Below are 22,949 nucleotides of genomic sequence, written 5' to 3' on the forward strand. Positions count from 1 at the left end.
GCAGCTGGAGATAGACCAGAACCAGGAGTTGATATGTGTTCCTTATTATTGCTCATCTGCCTGGGAAGCTGCTGGATTTCATCTGGTTGTGTAGAGAGCCCAATGCCTATGGGGGAAGCAGGTCAGCCAAGTTTAGTAGAAGTGGCTGAACTTTCAGAGGACCACCAGGAAGCACAGTGTTTTGATAATGAGTAGAGTTGACGCCTCACACAGAAGACTGAGCTTCATTGTGGGATACTTGGCTTTTAATTTCACCTGTCTTATATCAGGTAGGTCACTAACACTCAATGCCACTTTTGTATTCTACTAAAAGCACAATGGGGGGGGGGTAGCAATCCAATAGCAATCGCTTTGAAGTTCCCCCTCCCCCAAATCAGGCTAACAGGTTGAGGTTGAATCCTGACGAGACAGAAGTACTGTTTTTGGGAGACAGGGGTTGGGCGGGTATGGGGGACTCCCTGGTCCTGAATGGGGTAACTGTGCCCTTGAAGGAGCAGGTGCACAGCCTGGGAGTCATTTTAGACTCACAGCTGTTCATGGAGGTGCAGGTCAGTTCTGTGTCCAGGGCAGCTGTTTACCAGCTCCATCTGGTACGCATGCTGAGACCCTATCTGCCTGTGGACTGTCTCGCCAGAGTGGTGCATGCTCTGGTTATCTCCCACTTGGACTACTGCAATGCACTCTACGTGGGGCTACCTTTAAAAGTGACCTGGAAACTACAACTAATCCAGAATGCCGCAGCTAGACTGGTGACTGGGAGCGGCCGCTGAGACCACATAGCAGCGGCCTTGAAAGACCTCCATTGGCTCTCAGTATGTTTTCGAGCACAATTCAGAGTGTTGGTGCTGACCTTTAAAGCCCTAAATGGCCTTGGCCCAGTAAACCTGAAGGAGCGTCTCCACCCCCCTAGCTCAGCCGAGACACTGAGGTCTAGCTCTGAGGGCCTTCTGGCGGTTCCCTCACTGCGAGAAGACAAGTTACAGTGGTACCCCGCAAGACGAACGCCTCGCAAGACGGAAAACCCGCTAGACGAAAGGGTTTTCCGTTTTGGAGGCGCTTCGCAAAACGAATTTCCCTATGGGCTTGCTTCGCAAGACGACAGCCCATAGGGAAATCTCCGGGACAGCGGGGAAGCGCAGCGCGTCTTCCCCACTGTCCTCGGACCTCCTCCCACCGCCGGACATCGGAACGAAGCTCCGATGTCCGGCGGGGGGGGGGGAACGTCTCCTCCCTCCAACGGACATCGGAACGAAGCTCCGATGTCCGGCGGGGGGGGGGAACGTCTCCTCCCTCCAACGGACATCGGAACGAAGCTCCGATGTCCGGCGGGGGGGGGGAACGTCTCCTCCCTCCAACGGACATCGGAACGAAGCTCCGATGTCCGGCGGGGGGGGGGAACGTCTCCTCCCTCCAACGGACATCGGAACGAAGCTCCGATGTCCGGCGGGGGGGGAACGTCTCCTCCCTCCAACGGACATCGGAACGAAGCTCCGATGTCCGGCGGGGGGGGAACGTCTCCTCCCTCCAACGGACATCGGAACGAAGCTCCGATGTCCGGCGGGGGGGGGGAACGTCTCCTCCCTCCAACGGACATCGGAACGAAGCTCCGATGTCCGGCGGGGGGGGAACGTCTCCTCCCTCCAACGGACATCGGAACGAAGCTCCGATGTCCGGCGGGGGGGGGGAACGTCTCCTCCCTCCAACGGACATCGGAACGAAGCTCCGATGTCCGGCGGGGGGGGGGGGAACGTCTCCTCCCTCCAACGGACATCGGAACGAAGCTCCGATGTCCGGCGGCGGGGGGGAACGTCTCCTCCCTCCAACGGACATCGGAACGAAGCTCCGATGTCCGGCGGGGGGGGGAATGTCTCCTCCCTCCAACGGACATCGGAACGAAGCTCCGATGTCCGGCGGGGGGGGGGGAACGTCTCCTCCCTCCAACGGACATCGGAACGAAGCTCCGATGTCCGGCGGGGGGGGAACGTCTCCTCCCTCCAACGGACATCGGAACGAAGCTCCGATGTCCGGCGGGGGGGGGGGAACGTCTCCTCCCTCCAACGGACATCGGAACGAAGCTCCGATGTCCGGCGGGGGGGGAACGTCTCCTCCCTCCAACGGACATCGGAACGAAGCTCCGATGTCCGGCGGGGGGGGGGAACGTCTCCTCCCTCCAACGGACATCGGAACGAAGCTCCGATGTCCGGCGGGGGGGGGGGAACGTCTCCTCCCTCCAACGGACATCGGAACGAAGCTCCGATGTCCGGCGGCGGGGGGGAACGTCTCCTCCCTCCAACGGACATCGGAACGAAGCTCCGATGTCCGGCGGGGGGGGGAATGTCTCCTCCCTCCAACGGACATCGGAACGAAGCTCCGATGTCCGGCGGGGGGGGGGGAACGTCTCCTCCCTCCAACGGACATCGGAACGAAGCTCCGATGTCCGGCGGGGGGGGGGAACGTCTCCTCCCGCCCCCGGACATCGGAACGAAGCTCCAATGCCGGGCGGGGGGGGGGAACGCCTCCTCCCGCAGCCCGGCATCGGATGGCTGTCCTGAAGACTTGGGGTGGGAGGAGGGTTTTCCTTCCCACCGCCAACATTCAGAATGCTGTTCTGAATGTTGGCGGTGGGGAGGAAAAACCCTCCTCCCACGCAAGCCCCGGGAACAGAGGAGAAGCGCTGCGCGCCTTCCCCTCTGTTCCCGTACCTGTCCTGAAGGCTTGCGGTGCGGAGAAAAGCCCTTCTCCGCACCGCCAGCCTGGCAAGCGGTTTCCCTAGGAACGCATTAATTGATTTTCAATGCATTCCTATGGGAAACCGTGCTTCGCAAGACGAAAAACTCGCAAGAAGAAAGAACTTGCGGAACGAATTAATTTCGTCTTGCGAGGCACCACTGTACAGGGAACCAGGCAGAGGGTCTTCTCGGTAGTGGCGCCCGCCCTGTGGAAAGCCCGCCCATCAGATGTCAAAGAAATAAACATATGACATTTAGAAGACATCTGAAGGCAGCCCTGTTTAGTGAAGTTTTTAATGACTGATTTTTAATGTATTTTTAACTTTCTGTTGGAAGCTGCCCAGAGTGGCTGGGGAAACCCAGCCAGATGGGTGGGGTACAAATAATAAATTATTATTATTCTTTTACTACTACTACTATATATAAATTTTATGAAGAAAACACCATTCTCCCTAGTAGTGGTCTAAGGTGGTAAGCGCTTGCAGGGCCATTACTAAAACAAGGCCATTGTGAAACAAGAGGGGAAGTGTCAGCATGCTCAGATTAACAGCCCACCTGTTTAATAATAATATAATTTTATTATTTATACCCCACTCATCTGGCTGGGAGCTCTGTGTACACAGACACCCAAGGTGAAAGGAGCAGTGAGGGACCCACCATTCATCTTGGGGTCATCATGAGGCCTCTCGACTATTGCAGGAAATGCTTGCTTTCAGCTCTGAGCTCTCTGCTGCTCAGAACATCTTTAATGTAATATTAAAAACAATTCAGAGCCATGGACCTGCTTTCTGCTTTATAATCTTTCACCTGCACCTGTGTGCTACTGACAAGTCTTGTTGTTGTTGTTTAGTTGTTTAGTCGTGTCCGACTCTTCGTGACCCCCTGGACCAGAGCACGCCAGGCACTCCTGTCTTCCACTGCCTCCCGCAGTTTGGTCAAACTCACGTTCGTAGCTTCGAGAACACTGTCCCACCATCTCATCCTCTGTCGTCCCCTTCTCCTTGCGCCCTCCATCTTTCCCAACATCAGGGTCTTTTCCAGGGAGTCTTCTCTTCTCAAGAGGTGGCCAAAGTACTGAAGCCTCAGCTTCAGGATCTGTCCTTCCGGTGAGCACTCAGGGCTGATTTCCTTCAGAATGGAGAGGTTGGATATTCTTGCAGTCCTACTGAAGCCTTATGTCGGCTGTCAAATCAAACAGGCTAAGGGTCTGTTGTGGTGTTTCCTCTTAATCTGACCACAAGTGCTTCATCCAATAAAAGCGAACAATCCTCTTGAAGCAAAATCTCATTTTTGCCTGTGGATGAACAATAAGCACATGCTACTTCCTTTGTTTTATTTATCAGTCTGAGATTCCTGCATTGCAGGGGGTTGGACTTAGATTGCCTAATGGGGCCCTTCCAACTCAACAATTCTATGATTCTCCCCCACCTCAAAATGGCGTGCATGGGTTCAGCTCTTTAAAAAGAAAGAAAGAAAAGTAACCTTTCTTACTAAAAGCTTCCTGAAATTTGAAAACGTGCAGCCTAGTTAAAAAAAAAAAAAAGCATGGTAGATCTTGAAAGCATTAATCAGTTTAATTGCTGTGGTTAATGGATTAATTAAAAACAGATTTAAAATGTGATTTTGCAATTTGGTTGTAACCTGAGCAGCTGCCTATGAAAAGGGCTTGATGTGTGGCGGTGAGTTATTTCTTGTGGCTACCTGCCACTCAAGATGGAGACAGTCTCCGAAAATTGGAGCTTTGAATGACTCCAGAGCCCCAACCACCATTGCCTATTGCTCTGAGAGCAGAGATAATCTAGGAGGTATTGGCTTTTATTCTTATCTATATATGTAAAAACCAGTTCCCAACTTCCTGTCACACTTACCAGTCTGTCTGTGACCATGGAACAGTTTTTGTAATATACGTCTTAACTCTTTGTAAGCTAACCTGAGGATCTCTCATTCTGGGCTATAAGGCAGCATATTAATTTTCAGAATAATGTATAAAGATTCTGCTTCCTATGTTGACTGACAGATCACTCATGCCTTCTTGGCTTATGTGTGAGGGATATCCTGGAGGACAGAATTCTGTCTTGCTATTTATGCAAGTGGAATTTACAATTTTTACAGGGTGTTAGCAAGATGATGGTGGAAAAATGCTGCGGCTATCTTTTAACAAGACCCTTAATAAGCATCTCCTGAATATTAATGTTTTTCCCCCACACCTTGCATTAGTACTTGGATGTTTTACCTGCTATGGCAGCATCTTGTTTCTTGAGGCTACTCTACACTTGTCAAATGGTGCCCTGAGAACTACTTTTGTAACAGCAGTTTCTAGATTCGGACAGTGTGTATGTAAATGTGGAATCTCTGTTCCCGAAATAGAATTCCTGGCATCAAAATGAAGGGTGGCTTTACTTAAACTTACGACCTCAGAAGGTTTAAGGTAAAAACAGGGCTGTAAAATGAGGCAGCGTGCCTTGTTCCATCAGAGGTGGCTTGGGGACCCGGCCTGGTGTTGCACCAGGAATCCTCAGATGTAGGTTAAGGTCGAGGACCCCCGGACGGTTAAGTCCAGCCAAAGGCGACTATGGGGTTGTGATGCGCCTCTCGTTTTCAGGCTGAGGGAACCGGTGTTTGTCCATAGACAGATTTCCAGGTCATGTGGCCAGCATGACTAAACCGCTTCTGGCACAACGGAAGACCGTGATGGAAAACGGAGCGCACGGAAATGTCGTTTACCTTCCCACCACACCAGTACCTATCTATCTACTTGTACTGGCGTGCTTTCAAACTGCTAGGTTGGCAGGAGCTGGGACAGGGCAACGGGAGCTCAAGAGGCTCAGTAGTTTAGACCACAGCGCCACCCACGTCCCTCCGATGAAGACTCCTCTTACAACAGCAGTTTCCAGGAGGAGTTAGAGCCAGTGTGGTGTAGTGGTTAAGAGCGGTAGTCTCCTAATCTGGGGAACCGGGTTCGCGTCTCCGCTCCTCCACATGCAGCTGCTGGGTGACCTTGGGTCAGTCACACTTCTTTGAAGTCTCTCAGCCCCACTCACCTCACAGAGTGTTTGTTGTGGGGGAGGAAGGGAAAGGAGAATGTTAGCCGCTTTGAGACTCCTTAAAAGGGAGTGAAAGGCGGGATATTAAATCCAAACTCCTCCTCCTCCTCCTCCTCCTGCTTCCCAGTCCTTCCATTGTGTATCCGTTTGTACCAGAGCCCCCTCACATCTCTTGGACCGAGGAGACACCATTTCCACCCTAAATGACTAGTCCACAGACTCCTTGGAGGATCAGGAGAGCTCTGATGGGCTTTCCCAAAGCAGTTCCCACAGCTTGAAACCCCATTGCTAATGGCTGCGGAAAAAACGGACTGCCCTTTAGCTGGCCAGATGCAGCATTGCTGGGCCAGGGCTTCTATCCCGACTACCTAGCTCCTCCAACTGCCTGAAGACACCACGGAGAGCTGGAGACTTGTAAGGCATGACATGTCTACGTGGATTTTTGGTAAGAGCTTAAATAAGATTCAGATCAAGCTGCCGATACTTTCTTTGTGGGAGCTTAGGAATGAGTGTCTGATGTAAAACAGTTCTCTGCTTCCAGAAGGAAACACCTGCTGAGCTCATTTGAAACATTATGTAAGAAAAATAATAGTGGTGTCTCCACCCCCGTCGTTCAGCCCAGACACTGAGGTCCAACTCCAAGGGTCTTCTGGCAGTTCCCTCACTGCGAGAAGTGAAGTTACAGGGAACCAGGCAGAGGGCCTTCTCGGTTGTGGTGCCCGTCCTGTGAAACGCCCTCCCACCAGATGTCAAGGAGATAAACGACTATCTGACTTTTGGAAGACATCGGAAGGCAGCCCTGTTTAGAGAAGTTGTTAATGTTTGGTGTTTTATTATGCTTTTATATCCGTTGGAAGCCGCCTAGAATGGCTGGGGGAAAGAATTTTTTTAAAAAAAATCTTCAGAATGTTTACAGCAACATATTAAAATAAACTGAAGCAAGCAAACAAACAAACAAAAACCCTCAGCACCACACCATGGTATAAACCTGATGCATCTTTGCATAGTAAACGTAAAGGGACTCCTGACCATTAGGTCCAGTCGTGGACGACTCTGGGGCTGCGGCGCTCATCTCGCTTTACTGGCCGAGGGAGCCGGCGTACAGCTTCCGGGTCATGTGGCCAGCATGACTGAGCCGCTTATGGCGAACCAGAGCAGTGCACGGAAATGCCACTTACCTTCCCGCCGGAGTGGTACCTATTTATCTACTTGCACTTTGACATGCTTTCGAACTGCTAGGTTGGCAGGAGCAGGGACCGAGCAATGGGAGCTCACCCCGTTGCGGGGATTCGAACCGCCGACTTTCTAATTGGCAAGTCCTGGGCTCTGTGGTTTAACCCACAGCGCCACCCGCGTCCCTCTCATCTTTGCATAATGGTATATAATAATACAGCAGAAGAAGGCAGTGCAGACACGGCTCCTTATTATAGTTAACATGGCTCCTTATTATAGTTAGTGGTTGGGAGAAGAGCTGGAGGGATTTAGATGCAGAAGACAGGGGGAGGCTGCAGAGTGGCTTGCTGTTGATCTGTTAGATGAGGGATGTTTTACCTTGGTCAAGCCAGTGTAAATAGAAGTGCAAATCTTGCTCCTGGTTTGCCTTGTGCCCTGAGATGCAACACTTAAAACTAGTTTACTCTTGGAGCGCTTCTGGCAATACGTGCAAATGTTTGGCTCCAAATCCCTTTGGCTTTCTTAGAAACCTGTTCTCTAGGAGGCTTTTCAATGCTCTGGTCTCCCTTGAAAACTTCACAAGCCTTAGATGTCAAACTGAGAAGATAGCTGAAACTTATGAAACCCTGTGATTTCCTCCCCTCTCCCTTGATGAAGATAACACCGAGCTTTTGAGGTGAAGCATCTTGTGAAAGATGTTTATGAAAAGGGCGGCAAAGCCTTTAGAAAAAATTAAACTGCATTTTTGCAGATGGGAAGCTAGATTATATTTCAATAGAATAGCTTGACAGCTTGAAAGGAAATTAAGATGCCAAAATTAAGTTCAGGTTATATTAAATCTGTCAGACAGTTGTAATTAACTTCTCTTCTTGTACTTGGGTATTGTAGATAAACTGGTGCATACATGGGGTTGTGTTAGTCCACTGCCTGCAACTATATGTAGATACAGTAGGCTGATTTCATTATTTATAGCTCATTAAGCCTTTTACATTTTTAAGTGATTACACATGAAATTATCTTTTCATTTAGAATGACAAATAGGAAATCCTTTGTGTGTGTGTTTTACATTCTAGTCTGCTTTTAACATCCCCTCCACTCAAAAATGGTTGCTTATCAGTAGCTGTCCAGCTCTTAAGAATGTGTGGCTACTCTTCTCCTTTTGTTATACCCTGGCCTTTAGTTGTTCTTCAGAACCCAATTAATGACTTGTTCAATTAATAAACCCACCTCAGTATTGATTTTAGTGTTGGCCTTTATTGAGTAATAGATCGTCTGTGCACAGGAAGGGAGATATAATCCTGTCTTAGTATGGGGCTCCCAGTATAACTCCAAAAGACCAAGTCCGCTGGTTTGGCCCTGTTCCCCGTCCCCTAAAATTCAACTAAGTGGCATGCAAAAATAAAATAGGGTCGTGCCAGAATGTCTGATAGATGGAAGAATGAACAGGAAGAGGAAAATAAGAAAATTCAGTTACACTGTTGTTGTTGTTGAGTCGTTTAGTCGTGTCCGACTCTTTGTGACCCCCTGGACCAGAGCACGCCAGGCACTTCTGTCTTCCACTGCCTCCCGCAGTTTGGTCAAACTCATGCTGGTAGCTTCGAGAACACCATCCAACCATCAGTTACATTAAAGTTGTGTAATTACCTGATGGGATGACCAACAATTGGAATTGGCTACTCACTTTCAGGCTGTTTGGTCCCAATCTGGTTGATGGAGACGTGCCTTTCTTGCATTACAGAGAGTTGGAAAAGGTGACTGGTTGTGTTCCTTCCAACCCTATAATTCTGTGATTTATAGTCTTCCAGTTTCATGTGATTACTGCCAAGTGGAAATAGTTTTCAAAGGAGTCAGCTTTGGGTTTTGAGGAACTAAGTGATGGCTGGTGCCAACGACTCAGCTTCTAATGAGTTGGGTGACATTTGATAGTTGAACGGTGGAACTGCCTCTTGACAGGAGGCAATGATGGCCACCAATTTGAATAGCATCAGGAGGATGGATAAATTAATGGTGGAAAAGGCTATGAATGGCTGTTAGTCGTTCTTCCTCCACGGAGACAGTATACCTCTTAATACCAGTTGCTTGCAGGTTTCCCACAGGCATCTGGTTCGCCACTATGAGAACAAGATGCTGGACTAGATGGGCCATTGACCTGATCCAGCAGGCTTTCCTTATGCTTTGTTGTTTAGTCGTGTCCGACTCTTCGTGACCCCCTGGACCAGAGCACGCCAGGCACTCCTGTCTTCCACTGCCTCCCGCAGTTTGGTCAAACTCATGCTGGTAGCTTTGAGAACACTGTCCAACCATCTCGTCCTCTGTCGTCCCCTTCTCCTTGTGCCCTCCATCTTTCCCAACATCAGGGTCTTTTCCAATGAGTCTTCTCATGAGGTGGCCAAAGTATTGGAGTCTCAGCTTCAGGATCTGTCCTCCCAGTGAGCACTCAGGGCTGATTTCCTTCAGAATGGATAGGTTTGATCTTCTTGCAGTCCATGGGACTCTCAAGAGTCTCCTCCAGCACCCTAATTCAAAAGCATCCATTCTTCGGCGATCAGCCTTCTTTATGGTCCAGCTCTCACTTCTATACATCACTACTGGAACTATACGGACCTTTGTTGGCAAGGCGATGTCTCTGCTTTTTAAGATGCTGTCTAGGTTTGTCATTGCTTTTCTCCCAAGAAGCAGGCGTCTTTTAATTTCGTAACTGCTGCCACCATCTGCAGTGATCGTGTAGCCTAAGAAAGTGAAATCTCTCACTGCCTCCATTTCTTCCCCTTCTATTTGCCAGGAGGTAATGTGACCAGTGGCCATGATCTTAATTCCTTATGCTTTATACTAGGCTAAATCTGTTGTCTACCATTGTGGCCACACCTAATAAGACAGTGGTATGAGGTTGGGAGTGCTCAACTCCAGATCTGTGATCATTTCTTTCCACTAAACCTAGGTATGAGATGGGGGATAGGAAGGCTATGCTAGTAGATTCTGAAGTCTATCCCTGGTTTCCACTCCCTGGTGTCCATGTGGGAAGCTTGCATGCCCTGCATTGCATACTTGCAAAATGGGATAAGTTCCTTACAGAGTAATACAAATCTGTGCATGGTCTCTCCCCCCCCCCCCAGCACTAATTTCTGGTTTGATTCCAACAAAGCTGATTTCTGACCTGGGAGCCCCTGGGACAGAAGTGCTGCAGTAATATGTAGCCTGTCTTTGTTAATGGTCAGTAGCCTCTTGCAAAGCAACTCCTGGAGGACACTTGCCTTGTTAACCTTCAACCCAGCATTCATTAGAAGCACATCCAGACTGGAGTTTTCACTGTCTCTAAATCCTTCAAATCAGGTTGAGTATTATGCTTCATGGACAACAGAAATGTTCTTTAAGCTAAGGCGGGAGCAGTTTTAGTCATCCCTAACCACATTGCCTGGAGCTGAGGAGAACTGTAGTCAAACAATATCTGGATGGAGACAGCTTCCACATCCCTGTTTTATTATTATTATTTATTGAATTTATATACTGCTTTATACCCAGAGGTCTCTGGGCGGTTCACAGCTTTAACCTGCTGTTGCCCTCCCATTTCCAAGGGATATTTTATTATTCCGATTCCTATTCGATCCCTCCTCTCCTCCAGTCTGGGACTCCCTGTTCATTAGAGCTATTATGACCCCTCCTGGATAGCTCAGTTGGTTAGAGTGTGGTGCTGTTAGCACCGAGGTTGCAGGTTCGATCCCCATACAGGACAGCTTCCTATTCCTGCATTGCAGGGGGTTGGACTAGTTGGGACTTGGTCCCCACCTTGGAGGGCCCTGACCCAGAGGAACTGAGCAGAAGAAGAAGAAGAGAAGAGTTTGGATTTGATAGCCTGCTTTATCACTACCCGAAGGAATCTCAAAGCGGCTAACATTCTCCTTTCCCTTCCTCCCCCACAACAAACACTCCATGAGGTGAGTGGGGCTGAGAGACTTCAAAGAAGTGTGACTGGCCCAAGGTCACCCAGCATGTGGAGGAGCGGAGACGCAAACCCGGTTCCCCAGATTACGAGACTACCGCTCTTAACCACTACACCACACTGGCTCTCTGAACTGAAAGGAAGTTGGAGCAACCATGAGGGTGTGAGGGAACGGGGAGCAATCTGGTAGGTAGACTGTAGGGAGGGAAATGGAGCACCCGGATCTGTTTCATTCAGTGTTTGCCCTTGGGGAAACTTGTGGGCCCCACTTTCTCAACAGCAGCAACATCTTTTTCTGCCTGCTACCTTTGCATTGGGGACATGGGTGGCGCTGTGGGTTAAACCACAGAGCCTAAGACTTGCTGATCAGAAGGTTGGCGGTTCGAATCCCCATGACAGGGTGAGCTCCCGTTGCTCGGTCCCTGCTCCTGCCAACCGAGCAGTTTGAAAGCATGTCAAAGTGCAAGTAGATAAATAGGTACTGCTACGGCGGGAAGGTAAACGGTGTTTCCGTGTGCTGCTCTGGTTCACCAGAAGCGGCTTAGTCCTGCTGGCCACATAACCCCGAAGCTGTATGCCAGTTCCTTCGGCCAATAAAGCGAGATGAGCGCCGCAACCCCAGAGTTGGTCACGACTGGATCTAATGGTCAGGGGTCCCTTTACCTTTGCATTACGGAACTGAAATTATTTCCCTGGATTGCAAATCTGGGGACTTTTAACGCCATATTTGAACTTGAAAAATGCGCTAACCAAAAAACCTCCCAATTTACCTTAACTAGTAGTCAATGCATAAAGGAGTAGTTTACACCTGGCGTATTGAATTCTTAGGGCATGCTGTACTTATGCACTTATGCAAAGAATCAAGGCTGCAGTCCTAAGCTCACTTGCTAGAAATTAAACCCCACCAAACTCAGCGGGGCTTGCTTTTTGCTCAAGCATGCCTTAGCTTAACTGTTGCCTCTTTGGGAATCAATACTTCAAGATACACTTTTTACAACAGAATAGCATTTCGTGAATTGCTGAAAATAAATATTAAGGAGTCCTAGCTCCATTCTCCCCCCTTCCATTCATTTTTAGGTATGATTTCAGTGAGGTTGAAAGGAAATAAAATGGGTCACCCAATAAATTCCTTCTGTTGTTAGGCTGAATAGCTTCTTAAGGAATTTGTGAATTGCTCTGGTCAGAGCAGGGGGGCGGGGGGGGGAATAGCACAGTGCTGTGTTCATGTTATCTCACTGAAAGCAGCATTGTAAATCCTTCACATCACCATCCGTTGCATCGTTATTTAATATGAAAGTTTTAAAATTCCAATACTCCAGCCTATTGTTGTGTTAAAAGCCTTACAAACAGCTATACTAATGCACTTCCAGCTTTGTGTTTACGCAGGAGGGAATCGCTTGTACTATAATGGATTTAAGGGAATGCAAGCAATTGGTGGTAAGGGAACATTTGCCTCCTTATTTGCAAAAGTTTTCCGAAAAGAGAAGGGCATTCTGACAGTAAATTGACATATGGTCAAGTAGCTATTGAAAAGAGATTTCGTGCCTCATGGGGGGGAAGTGAATATATTACGAGGGCTCATCTTAAGGCATTTAGAAGTTTCTATAAAGACATTGTCCAATGTTAACAGCGCTATCAAGTTTCATGCTTTGAGAGTACAGCTAGAAGGACACGGAGCGCCATATATACACTAATCTATATTTTCATAAATTGGTCACTAACTGCAATGAGCAGGCATCCCTTATATCTTCCATATGCACCATGCTCTACAGAGTAGCAACAGAAAGACCCAATCCTGCCTCTAGGAGCATACAATCTCAAATTCAGAGGAGGCAATGGGGAGATGGGAGGAAAATGAAGGTGTCAGTGTGCAATGCGGGTGTTCAGAGGCACCAGAGGAAGTCCTCATGTTGGCAACTCCAGATGTACTTGCTCTTAGCTTTGTAAGGGCACAAGGGGATCAAAGGGTTGTGTGAAAGTCTCCGTGGAAATGGTGATAGCTTGAAAAGCCCACACATGCATGCAGTTTATAAGACATACACGGGTCCCGAGGGCCAGCTGGAGAGGCCTGGAGCTGCCACATTTGGCCCTGCACCTGACGTTCCCCACCTCTGCCATAACAGCCTTGTTGAAAAAGCACGAAGTAGCCTTTACTAAGTGAATTGCATTGCCTCCCTGATAATAACTGGACATTTAAAAAATGGTGGCCATCGTTCCCTTGGAGTAGTTGTGCTTGTCCTCTCCTTTCCCTGCCCAACCACCGCAGTCTGGGTCTGTTGTCAGTGGGCACAGCTAGGAGCAGTGAAACTGAGTGACTGTCCTTAACAGCAGCCCATAAGTAGCATTGGACATATCAAGGAACATCTGCCTCTGCATTTTCCAGTTACAGTGAGATTGCCAGGAGATTCCTCCCTCTCAGCTGCGCATCATTATTTTAGTTCTCTCTCTCTCCCCCCGCCCCCTTTTTTGAATCAAGATGCTCCTGTGTGATTCTGAGGGTAGGTTTTGCCTTTGTTTCCTTTGAAAAAGAATCCAGGAACAGCGTTCTTGACAACCGTCCTCCAGTGAGCTGACCTGTTGCTCAGAAATGCAGAAATCTAGAAAGTGTGTAACAAGGTCACTCTCAGAAGTGACTCAGGCATGCCTTCCCCACGGGCTGCTGCATTTCCTCCCCTGAAATTCTTACCTTGGTATACAAACTGTTAGGTTTCCTGAATGCCTCTGCGGGATTCCTTTTTTCTTAGAACAAGGAAAGGCTGTTTGATTCCTAAAACAGAGGCTTATTTCCAGTTGTGGCGACAGAAGCAGGCTTGCTAATCTTGCCGTGTCTGGGGATGATTTTAAATATCATGCCTTTATTATTTGGTGACTCGCGTATGTCTCCTTAAAAATTTGGGGGTTACAGTGGTACCTCGGGTTACATACGCTTCAGGTTACAGACTCTGCTAACCCAGAAATAGTGCTTCAGGTTAAGAACTTTGCTTCAGGATGAGAACAGAAATCGTGCTCCGGCTGCGCGGCAACAGCAGGAGGCCACATTAGCTAAAGTGGTGCTTCAGGTTAAGAACAGTTTCAGGTTAAGAACGGACCTCCAGAACGAATTAAGTACTTAACCTGAGGTACCACTGTACTCTTTTGCAGTCAATTGCCTATTTCCACTTCTCACCTTATTCCAAGGTACTACTGTATTATTTTTCATGACAGGCTGTATAGTGAGCAAGTCATTCCGCTCTTCTTGGCTAAACTGCAGAATGCTTCACATGCTGCAGTCCAGTTGTGCATAATGGACAGATTTTTAAAACCTTGCATTGTTGAATTGAGAACGATGAACGATTTTGGGTGGGAGTGGCATGGGATATGCAGCTACCTTGGGAATTTTATTGAAGTGTGGCTTACGCAGAAGAGAATCATCTTAAGTTCAGGGCCACTTCACATTTTAAAGTGTTTGGGTCAGGGACGGGGAACCTGTAGCCTTCCAGATGTGGTTGGACTCCAATTGCCAGCAGCCCCAGGCAGCATAGCTAATGGTTAGGGATGATGAGAGTTGTAGTCCAGCAACATCTTGGAGGTATGTAGGCTCCCCATCCTTCTTTAGGTGAACACTGAAAGAAAGGAAAATGTCTGCCCTGAAGAGTGAAACTCAAAAGACCCATTTCCTCGTCCAAAGCAGGTCCATCAGCCATATTTCAGTTCCCCACTTCCTGCATTACAGAAACGTTTCTTCCATTTGACCTCTGTGTCTCACCCAAACCATTCGCACCTCTAACCTCCTAGGTCAGTGGTTTTCAGCCAGTGTGCCGTGGCACCCTGGGGTGCCTTGAATGATGGTCAGGAGTGCTGCGGGCAACACTGGCCTCTGTCCCTCTTTCCTTCCCTCCCTCCTCTGATGCCCTCTCCCATCTCTGCCTCCCAAAGGCTTGCGCGTCTGTTTGTTGCAGCAGCCCTGGCTACAAGCTCAGGAGGTGAATGGTGCCTCTGGGGCTGGCCAGGGGGTTCTGGGTGCCAGGAGCTGAGGCGGCCTTGGAGTAAGCAAGCAAGCAAGCAGGCGAGGGAGCCCAGCCAGCCAGTCCACCAGCCCTTTCTGTTGGGAATGGACAGACTAGTGGGAGGCCGGGTAGGCAGGCATTGCGCTGGCGTTTCTTGTGTGCAATGCCTGCCTGGGAGCTGAGTGCCTGGTGCCAAAGGGGAGCCTTTCCGCCATGCTGGCCTGGCAGTGTCCGCTGCTGCCACTGCTGCTTCCCAAGGTGAGTAAGATGGTGGCCTCACGTTCACCTTCAGCCCATTTCCATTGGGCTGCAAAGGCTGGGGTCATCCTCTTCATTGGTCCCTGTGGGTCAGGGTAAGGAGGCACCTCTCTTTGGGGCGTGTGGGTGGCTCTGAGACCAGGAGCAGTGGTGGTGAGCCAGTGTGGTGTAGTGGTTAAGAGCAGTAGACTGGGGAACTGGGTTCGCGTCTCCGCTCCTCCACATGCAGCTGCTGGGTGACTTTAGGCCAGTCACACTTCTTGAAGTCTCTCAGTCCCACTCACCTCACAGAGTGTTTGTTGTGGGGGAGGAAGGGAAAGGAGAATGTTAGCCGCTTTGAGACTCCTTTGGGTAGTGATAAAGCGGGATATCAAATCCATACTCCTCCCCTCCTCCTGTGGACTCCCAAGGAAAGGGGACAGGAGAGGAGGCTGAGGAAACACTCCGCAATGGAGGGTGTTTGCAAAAGGGGTGGTATTGTTAGGATATAGTTCCGTTCCACCTTAAAAGGAACAGGCATGACTGTTGTGTGTCACATGCCTGTTTACTTCCAGCACAGGCTTGCTGGGAACTTCCGTTTGTATATTGCTTTTGCTATATTGTTGTTTGCTTGGACACAAAGGGAAGCAGACATGTTTTTCCTTTGTTCCTGAACTATGCTGAACAAACACCTGTAAATAATGCTTACACATGTGTCTGTCCGCCACTTCCATTGTGAGGAGTTATTCACTCTGCTGATAGAGCGTGCTCAAGTTTCTGAAGGCTTCTGAAGCTATGAGTCGCTGATTGATGCTGTTCCAAGGGAGACCGGAGTTCGCCTGGCTGCTGGCCGGGGGCTGGAGCCAGCTGGGGGCCTGCCTGATGCCCCCGTCTCCCCAGCAGCATCCCAACAGGCATAACTGAGCTACTGAGCCCCACACGGTTAATGCAAAAAGATTGTACAGTGGTACCTCAGGTTAAGAACTTAATTCATTCTGGAGGTCCGTTCTTAACCTGAAACTGTTCTTAACCTGAGGTACCACTTTAGCTAATGGGGCCTCACGCTGCTGCCGTGTGATTTCTGTTCTCATCCTGAAGCAAAGTTCTTAATCTGAGGTACTATTTCTGGGTTAGCGGAGTCTGTAACCTGAAGCGTATGTAACCCGAGGTACCACTGTACGTGGTTGGTCAAGGGAGCCATGGACTCCAAAAGGTTGAAAACCTCTGTCCTAGGTTGTAGGTCTGTCTGTGTGTGGTTCTGAGTACTTTGCAGGTTGGTGGTGGCCCATTCTGTTTGGGTTCCAAGTTGGATAGGCTTGGACCAAATCAAGTTTGTCATGAGTTCTCATTGATGAAACCCTGTCTTCTTAGGTGTAGTGGGTTGACTTATTGTTGCTGTAGTTAGCTGGCTTTAATACTAAGATTTTAGACACTTAAGTGGCTCTAAAGTTCATGTTTGAGTTTTCCACATGCAAAAGAGCCACCACTGCTAGAGCATGCGTTTAATTTTAAAATGGCTTTCCTCTCTTCCCCTAAACATCCCAAAGGGACACATTTGGTACTAAAAAGCCTTTTTGGTGTCCCTTGTGAAAGTGCCCTTTGCTGATGAGCATTGCAAATACCTTTTGCATCCCCCAGGCGCTGGTTTCCAGCCCTGCTCTTGCTTCCCTGTCAGCTGCTCTCGTCACGGCCAGCTTCCCTTCCCTTCTAGGTGTGTTGATGGAACTTAGCTATGGCCTGCGCTGGAGAGCTTGTTAGGAAGCCCAATAATGAACGGAAGATGACTTGTGTATTGTATAAACAGGAGGCGGAGAAAGGTCAACTGCAAGGGAGCAGTAAAATATAATAAAATCTTTGCTTTGTGGTGTCAGTGTTTCAGGTCATCAAGCTGTAAGTCTGTCCTTTTCTCATTATTTATGACTATTAGCATGTTAAGTGTTTCCTTTCTGTCTCCCGCACTCACTGCATTGCCTCCAGTGCAGATGTTTGTCATTTCAAGTAGCAAGTCTTCAATGAGAGAGATATATAAAACAAACTGTACATCGCCTGCACGTTGATCTTTTTGAATTAAAGTTGGTCATTTGACCAGTCAAACAAAGGTTGATCAACTGACTAATAGTAATCCTCCCCCCGGTCAAAGGTGCTGCTTTTATTTATTAGTGGGACCATATCAGACTTGTGCTATTTACAAAATGCCAATCAACTCATATGAAACAAAGGCATTCAAAACCATTGCAATCAATTATTATTTATAAGAGAGAATATTATGCAAATACAAATGTATGTCAGTTATATTCAGGTGATAGAATTGCTTTTGAGGGTTTTTGTTGTTGTTGTTCCATGGGGATAGACCAAACAGCTGCAGATCCTGTTTAGAATGAACTAAAACACAAAAGTAGAAAAGATTGTCAGTGGCTGATTTCACTAAATGGAATTCTGATTACAATGCAGGGCAGCACATATTTTTGAATGGCTGTGTGGAAGCAAATGGAGTTGATCTCCTGCAGGACTGGGGAAAAATGGAGTTTGCCCTCAGGTGATACCACGGGTTAATTTCGAAAGACTGCTTAGATCAAGCCAGCCTTTTCCACTGTTACAGCAGATGAATCTTGAGAGATCTCCAGAGCACTGTCTACTCCTATTATATTGGATGGGTTTCAGTTAGTAAGGCTGGAGGATGTGGACAAGGTGCTTGGATCAGTCAAGGACCTATGCTCTGGACCCAGGGGTCAGCAAACTTTTTCAGGGGTCAGTCCCCTGTCCCTCAGACCTTGTGGGGGGCCGGACTATATTTTGAAAAAGAAGGCGATTGGGCTGGATCAGGCCCCAGGGCCTTAGTTTGTCTACCCATGCTCTGGACCTTTGTCCCTCTTGGCTGATAAAAAGTAACAGTGAGGGGACAGCTGGCTGGACCAGGGAGGTGATTAATGCCTTCTTGAGAGGGGGTGGTCCCTGCTGGCAGCTCGAAGGAAGCAGTGGTAAAACCACTCCTGATATTGCCCAATCCAAATACACATTATGATTCCTGATGTATTGCCAGGTCAAAAATTATGAAATCTATTAAAAAATAAATAAGCTGTTCAGTAGTACCTTAGAGACCAGCTAAGTTTGTTCTGGGTACAAGTGTTCATGTGCATGCACTGGACAATTTTTTAATTTATTAATTTATTTCGACTGTGTCAGACCAACACGGCTACCTACCTGAATATGAAATCTATATCACCATATGGACTTCAAACTTCACACCTATCCAAACCAACACTGAGTAGATCAGGGGTTGGCAACCTAAGGCCCGTGGGCCACAAGTGGCCTATGGGGGTCGTTTAACCAGCCCATGGACCCCTGCCACCTTCTCGGGGAACCCTGCCGCCCACTCGGTCAGCCCCCGTGCGCTGCGCAGAGCGGGTACCGCCTTCCATGACGCTGGCTGGCTTCCCATTGGCTGCAGGAAGGTCCTTCAGCCAATGGGAAGCTGTGCACGCCTCCTCTGTTCGGGAAGGAGCGCCAGAAATAGCATTTGCGCATATGTGTGTGCGCGCACACTTCGGCCCACCACGGCGTGTGCGGGACCGTGAACTGGCCCAAGCCACAAAAACTTTGTCAACCCCTGCTGTTGGCGCTGCCAGCAGAGGGACTCTGGAGATGTGGCAGTTTCATCAGCGATATACTGTACCGCTAAAAAGTGAGATGGACATCGCAGTCTGCTCCTCGTACTGCTCCTGGCGATATATCGATATATCACCCGGACCTAGTATCTAGTTCAGGCACAGGCAAACTCCGGCCCTCCAGATGTTTTGGACTAAAGTTCCCATCACCCCTAGCTAACAGGACCAGTTGTCAGAGATGATGGGAATTGTAGTCCAAAACATCTGGAGGGCCAGAGTTTTCCTATGGCTAGTTGTAATTATTTTAAGAAGGTGCTTGTGTCTTCCCTAGCTTTGTGTCTGCCTTCTTTATGGGTGCATTTTTCTCCATTGCTCTTTGCCTTTCCGTCTGGATTTGCATATGTCTCGCTTGTGACAATGTCCTGCCTCTCACCTTGAGACTACTGGTTTGCTTTAATATCTGCTTGTGAGGGAATTTTTCTTAAAGTCTCCTTAAAAGACCAAACAAAATAATGTCAGCAGGTGTTCCTTCATCCTCTCTTTCGTTCACATGCTTGAAGAATTATTATGCACTGGATGTGACAAACTGTTCAGGTGTGTTGTAACTCTAGTATTTTAATGAACTTTCTCATCCAAATTACTTGGGACTGCAGTAAAGCTCTCTAGTCTGTGATAGATCAGAATCAAGTCCATTTTATACTTGAATTAAATGAGCAAATTAGCTGGCTGTGTTAACCATATAGTCACTTCATTTCAGAAGGTCTCACAATGTTATAATGTACTTATACACAGAGAAATTGCCTTACGTGTACTTGTTGGTTCAATCAGCTATTGGTGGTTTGAGTGCTGCGCTGGTTGTTTGGAAGTGTGGAGATCTGGAGCAGAGTAACACATTATCCTGGAGGCAAGCGAGTCTAAGAACCACATTGGCTAACTTGATTTATGTAGGAGGTCTAGGGCAGGCCTAGAAATACCACATTTTCTATCAACTTCAGGCTCTTGAATGGAAGCTTAAAAACCATGACAATCCACTCTTTGCCTGAGGATGGCTGAAAATGGACATTGGTTCTGGCAAAACTCTTTCGTAAAGCACTTTTTTTTACAATCAAGTTGTGCATACATTTTATGAAATAAATAATTAATGCATAAACATCTGTGCCACTAAAAGACACTCCCCCCCCTTATCTGTCCTTTCGGTGGTGACAGCCTAAGGAGTAGAGAACTCCTGGTTGTATCTCATCTGCTACATGATTTGGTCATAGTTTTTGGATTCCAAAGAGTCAACGTAACCAACAACAACAACAACATTTGTACCCTGCCCATCTGACTGTGTTGCCCCATACACTCTCAGCGGCTTCCAGCATATACAAAAACATAATAAAACATCAAACACTATAATCCTGTGTATACTGGGCTGCCATCAGATGTCTTCAAAAGGTTGTATAGTTACTCATCTCCTTGACATCTGATGGGAGGGCATTCCACAGGCTGGGTGCCACTACCAAGAAGGCCCTCTGCCTGGTTCTCTGTAGCCTCATTTCTCACAGTGAGGGAACCGTCAGAAGGCCCTTGGAGCTGGACCTCTGTGTTCAGGCAGAACGATGGGGGTGGTAACACTCTTTCAGTCATACAGTGCTGAGGCTGTTTAGGGCTTTAAAGGTCAGCACTAACAATTTGAATTGTGCTCAGAAATGTGCTACAACTCCCATCAACCCCATCCAGCGTGTCAGATGGTTGGGCATGGTGGGAATTTTAGTTCGACAACAACTGGGAGCCCAAGGTTGGGAAATTATGTTCAAATGAATCTACTCATGTGTTTAATGAACACACAAGGGACGAATTGGATCATGTACAGGCCATGTGTCTTCTGTCAAAAGGGAAGTCCATGTTGCGTTCTCTCCTGCAGTGTGTGGCATCACTTAACCTGCATTGTGTGCTTACCTCATGCTGCTTCATATTCTTGATGGAGGCTGGGAAATACTCAGTGTGATGATACACAGGTAAATGGTAGGGAGGGAACACGATAGAGATACCCATTTTGAATACAGGTATGTGTCCCACATAGATGTGGTACTGCCTTTAGCTACTGCATATTTGTCCCCTCATCCATAGAACAGAGGTTCATCTGAACAAATGCCAAGCTGGGCATATTTCTTCAACTGGGCACTCGTTTTGTCTCAAGTGCCCTTGGTGTTATCTAAAAGGCAAGCAACTCTGCTGTTCCTTGACACATAACTCTCAAACGCATCTCATGAGTGTCTGGTATAACCTCAGAATTTGCCTGGAGAAAAACTGGGTTCCCTGCCAATAACGTGTGTTCTCTAGGTGACCTTAACCTGGCAAGACTTGGAGTAATTATACTGTGCTGTATTCTCCAGTGGTTTATTTGCACGCAATTTATTCGCCTCAACTAAATAGGAATTGTCTGCCTACGTTTTTTAACACAGCAATTTGAGTCAAATTATTTGGTTTTTTTTGAAAGCACTTGGGCAGATAAATAAAATTGCAGGAGTTATTTCTCAAACAGTGACCTCCTTCCAGGATTAGGTTTTACTCAGCTTGCTTCAATTTCTCATTTGGAAACCATCTTGCTTATAAGGGTTAATAGAATTTCTATTTAATGATCTACATCTCCACTTTTATTCCCTGTTAGGATCAAGCTGATCAATGCATAACCTAATTGATTGTTCAGGTCAAAAGTGCCATGTCTTTATTGGCTGATACCCGAATCTTATTTATTGTTCCTCAGAAGTTAGTTCTACGGTCCATTAGCCTTTTTTATCCATTCTTACATGCAGGAGCAATAAAAAATTGTGATACATAGGTTGGTGGACACCTTAATTGTTATGCATTGTATGTCTGTTGTCGGGTGCCAAACTTGAAGTATCTTTCCAGAGTTGAGATGACTCTAATGATCAATTGTGGCATAAAATGTTTTCCTGCCTTTGTAGTGCGGCTGTGAATGAGATCTGCTTGCAGGGGGTTTGAGATGGGCAGAGAAGAGATAAAACCAGACAAAGGGCACAATCCTCTGGGCGTGTTGGCTGTGCAAATCCCAATAGGACAGTTGTGTTTGAACAGAAGAAGATCCTTGTGGACTGCAGCCTAAATTATAAGCGGGTTAGTGGGTTTTTTTGGAATCTGCGTGCGGTTTGTGCCATTTATGCTGCCCGCCAGTCTTTTAAAGCCATGTGATTTTGGCAAAGCTCTCTGATGAGTGACTTAAAAAGAGACAGTGGTAGGTGCATTTCAGAAGCAGCATAAGTAAAATTTGTTTTTCCTTAGTGGGAAGCTTGGAAGACACGTTTTCATCCTTTTCCGATTTTCGAAACAACCGCAATGACTCCAGTTGGTTGAGCGTTGAGCGGGGTTGTCCAGCTTGGGCAAAGTGATGCCTTCTAGATGTTGTTGGGCTGCAAGCCTCATTATACCTGAAGGTTGTCCATGCTAGCTGGGGCTGATGGGAGCTGGAGGACAACATTGGGAGCTCATCAGACAACCCTGCCCAACGTTCGTCAAAGAAACAAAGAAGGTCATCTCTAGGCATTGTCTTTTGTCACAGGCCCTGTTATAAGAAGCAGTTTGCAATAGCTCACGAGTGGGGAACCTTTCTCAGCCTGAGGGTCCTCATTCCCTTCTGGACAACCTTCTGGGGGCCACATAGACACATAGAAGTATAGAGTTGGAGGAGACCCCAAGGGCCATCTGGTCCAACTCCCTCCAATGCAGGAATCGTAGCTACAGTACGAGACACTAGAGATGCTCACAACATGCCAGAGGAAACAGTGGGCAGAGCAATGAATGTAATTTTACTTATGTATAGTAGGCTAGTTTCTACACCCCATCCCATGTCCCTTTCTAGCCTCCATCCACCCAGGCGAGCTCCTGAGGCTCAGATAGGACTGGAGAGTCACGTTTGGCCCTCAGACCTGGGGCTCCCCATCCCTGCAATAGCTGCTTTGGTGATTACGTTGGTATGAGTTGAAAATGTGATGGTAAAACCGAACAAACCCTCCTGGCTATTCTTTTATCGGGTCGTTCTGAATGTGTTGCATTCTGGCATCACCTGTACCCCATCCATGTCACTTAATCCTTTCCCACTTCTTAATTCCAGTGAATGAGGAAGACCTGAAGAAAAGAATAGCTGAAGAATTGGCATTAGAACAAGCCAGGAGAGATGCTGAAGCCCATAAAAGGTTTGTTTTGTCAGGAATAGATCTTCAGTCCTCGCTGTTTGT

General features: G+C 47.7%; 1 protein-coding gene across 1 annotated transcript in view; it reads left to right on the forward strand.

Moving 5' to 3' along the window:
* CHCHD3 (coiled-coil-helix-coiled-coil-helix domain containing 3) overlaps window positions 1–22,949 on the forward strand; it is a 203,884-nt gene that overhangs the window by 19,446 nt on the left and 161,489 nt on the right. Inside the window, exon 3 of the mRNA XM_081210516.1 lies at window positions 22,826–22,907. Within this exon, the coding sequence (XP_081066642.1) occupies window positions 22,826–22,907 (82 nt within the window). The remainder of the gene's footprint in view (window positions 1–22,825; window positions 22,908–22,949) is intronic.

The sequence above is a fragment of the Podarcis bocagei genome (assembly GCF_964188305.1).
Source record: "Podarcis bocagei genome assembly, chromosome: 10".
NCBI classification, from domain to species: Eukaryota; Metazoa; Chordata; class Lepidosauria; order Squamata; family Lacertidae; genus Podarcis; species Podarcis bocagei.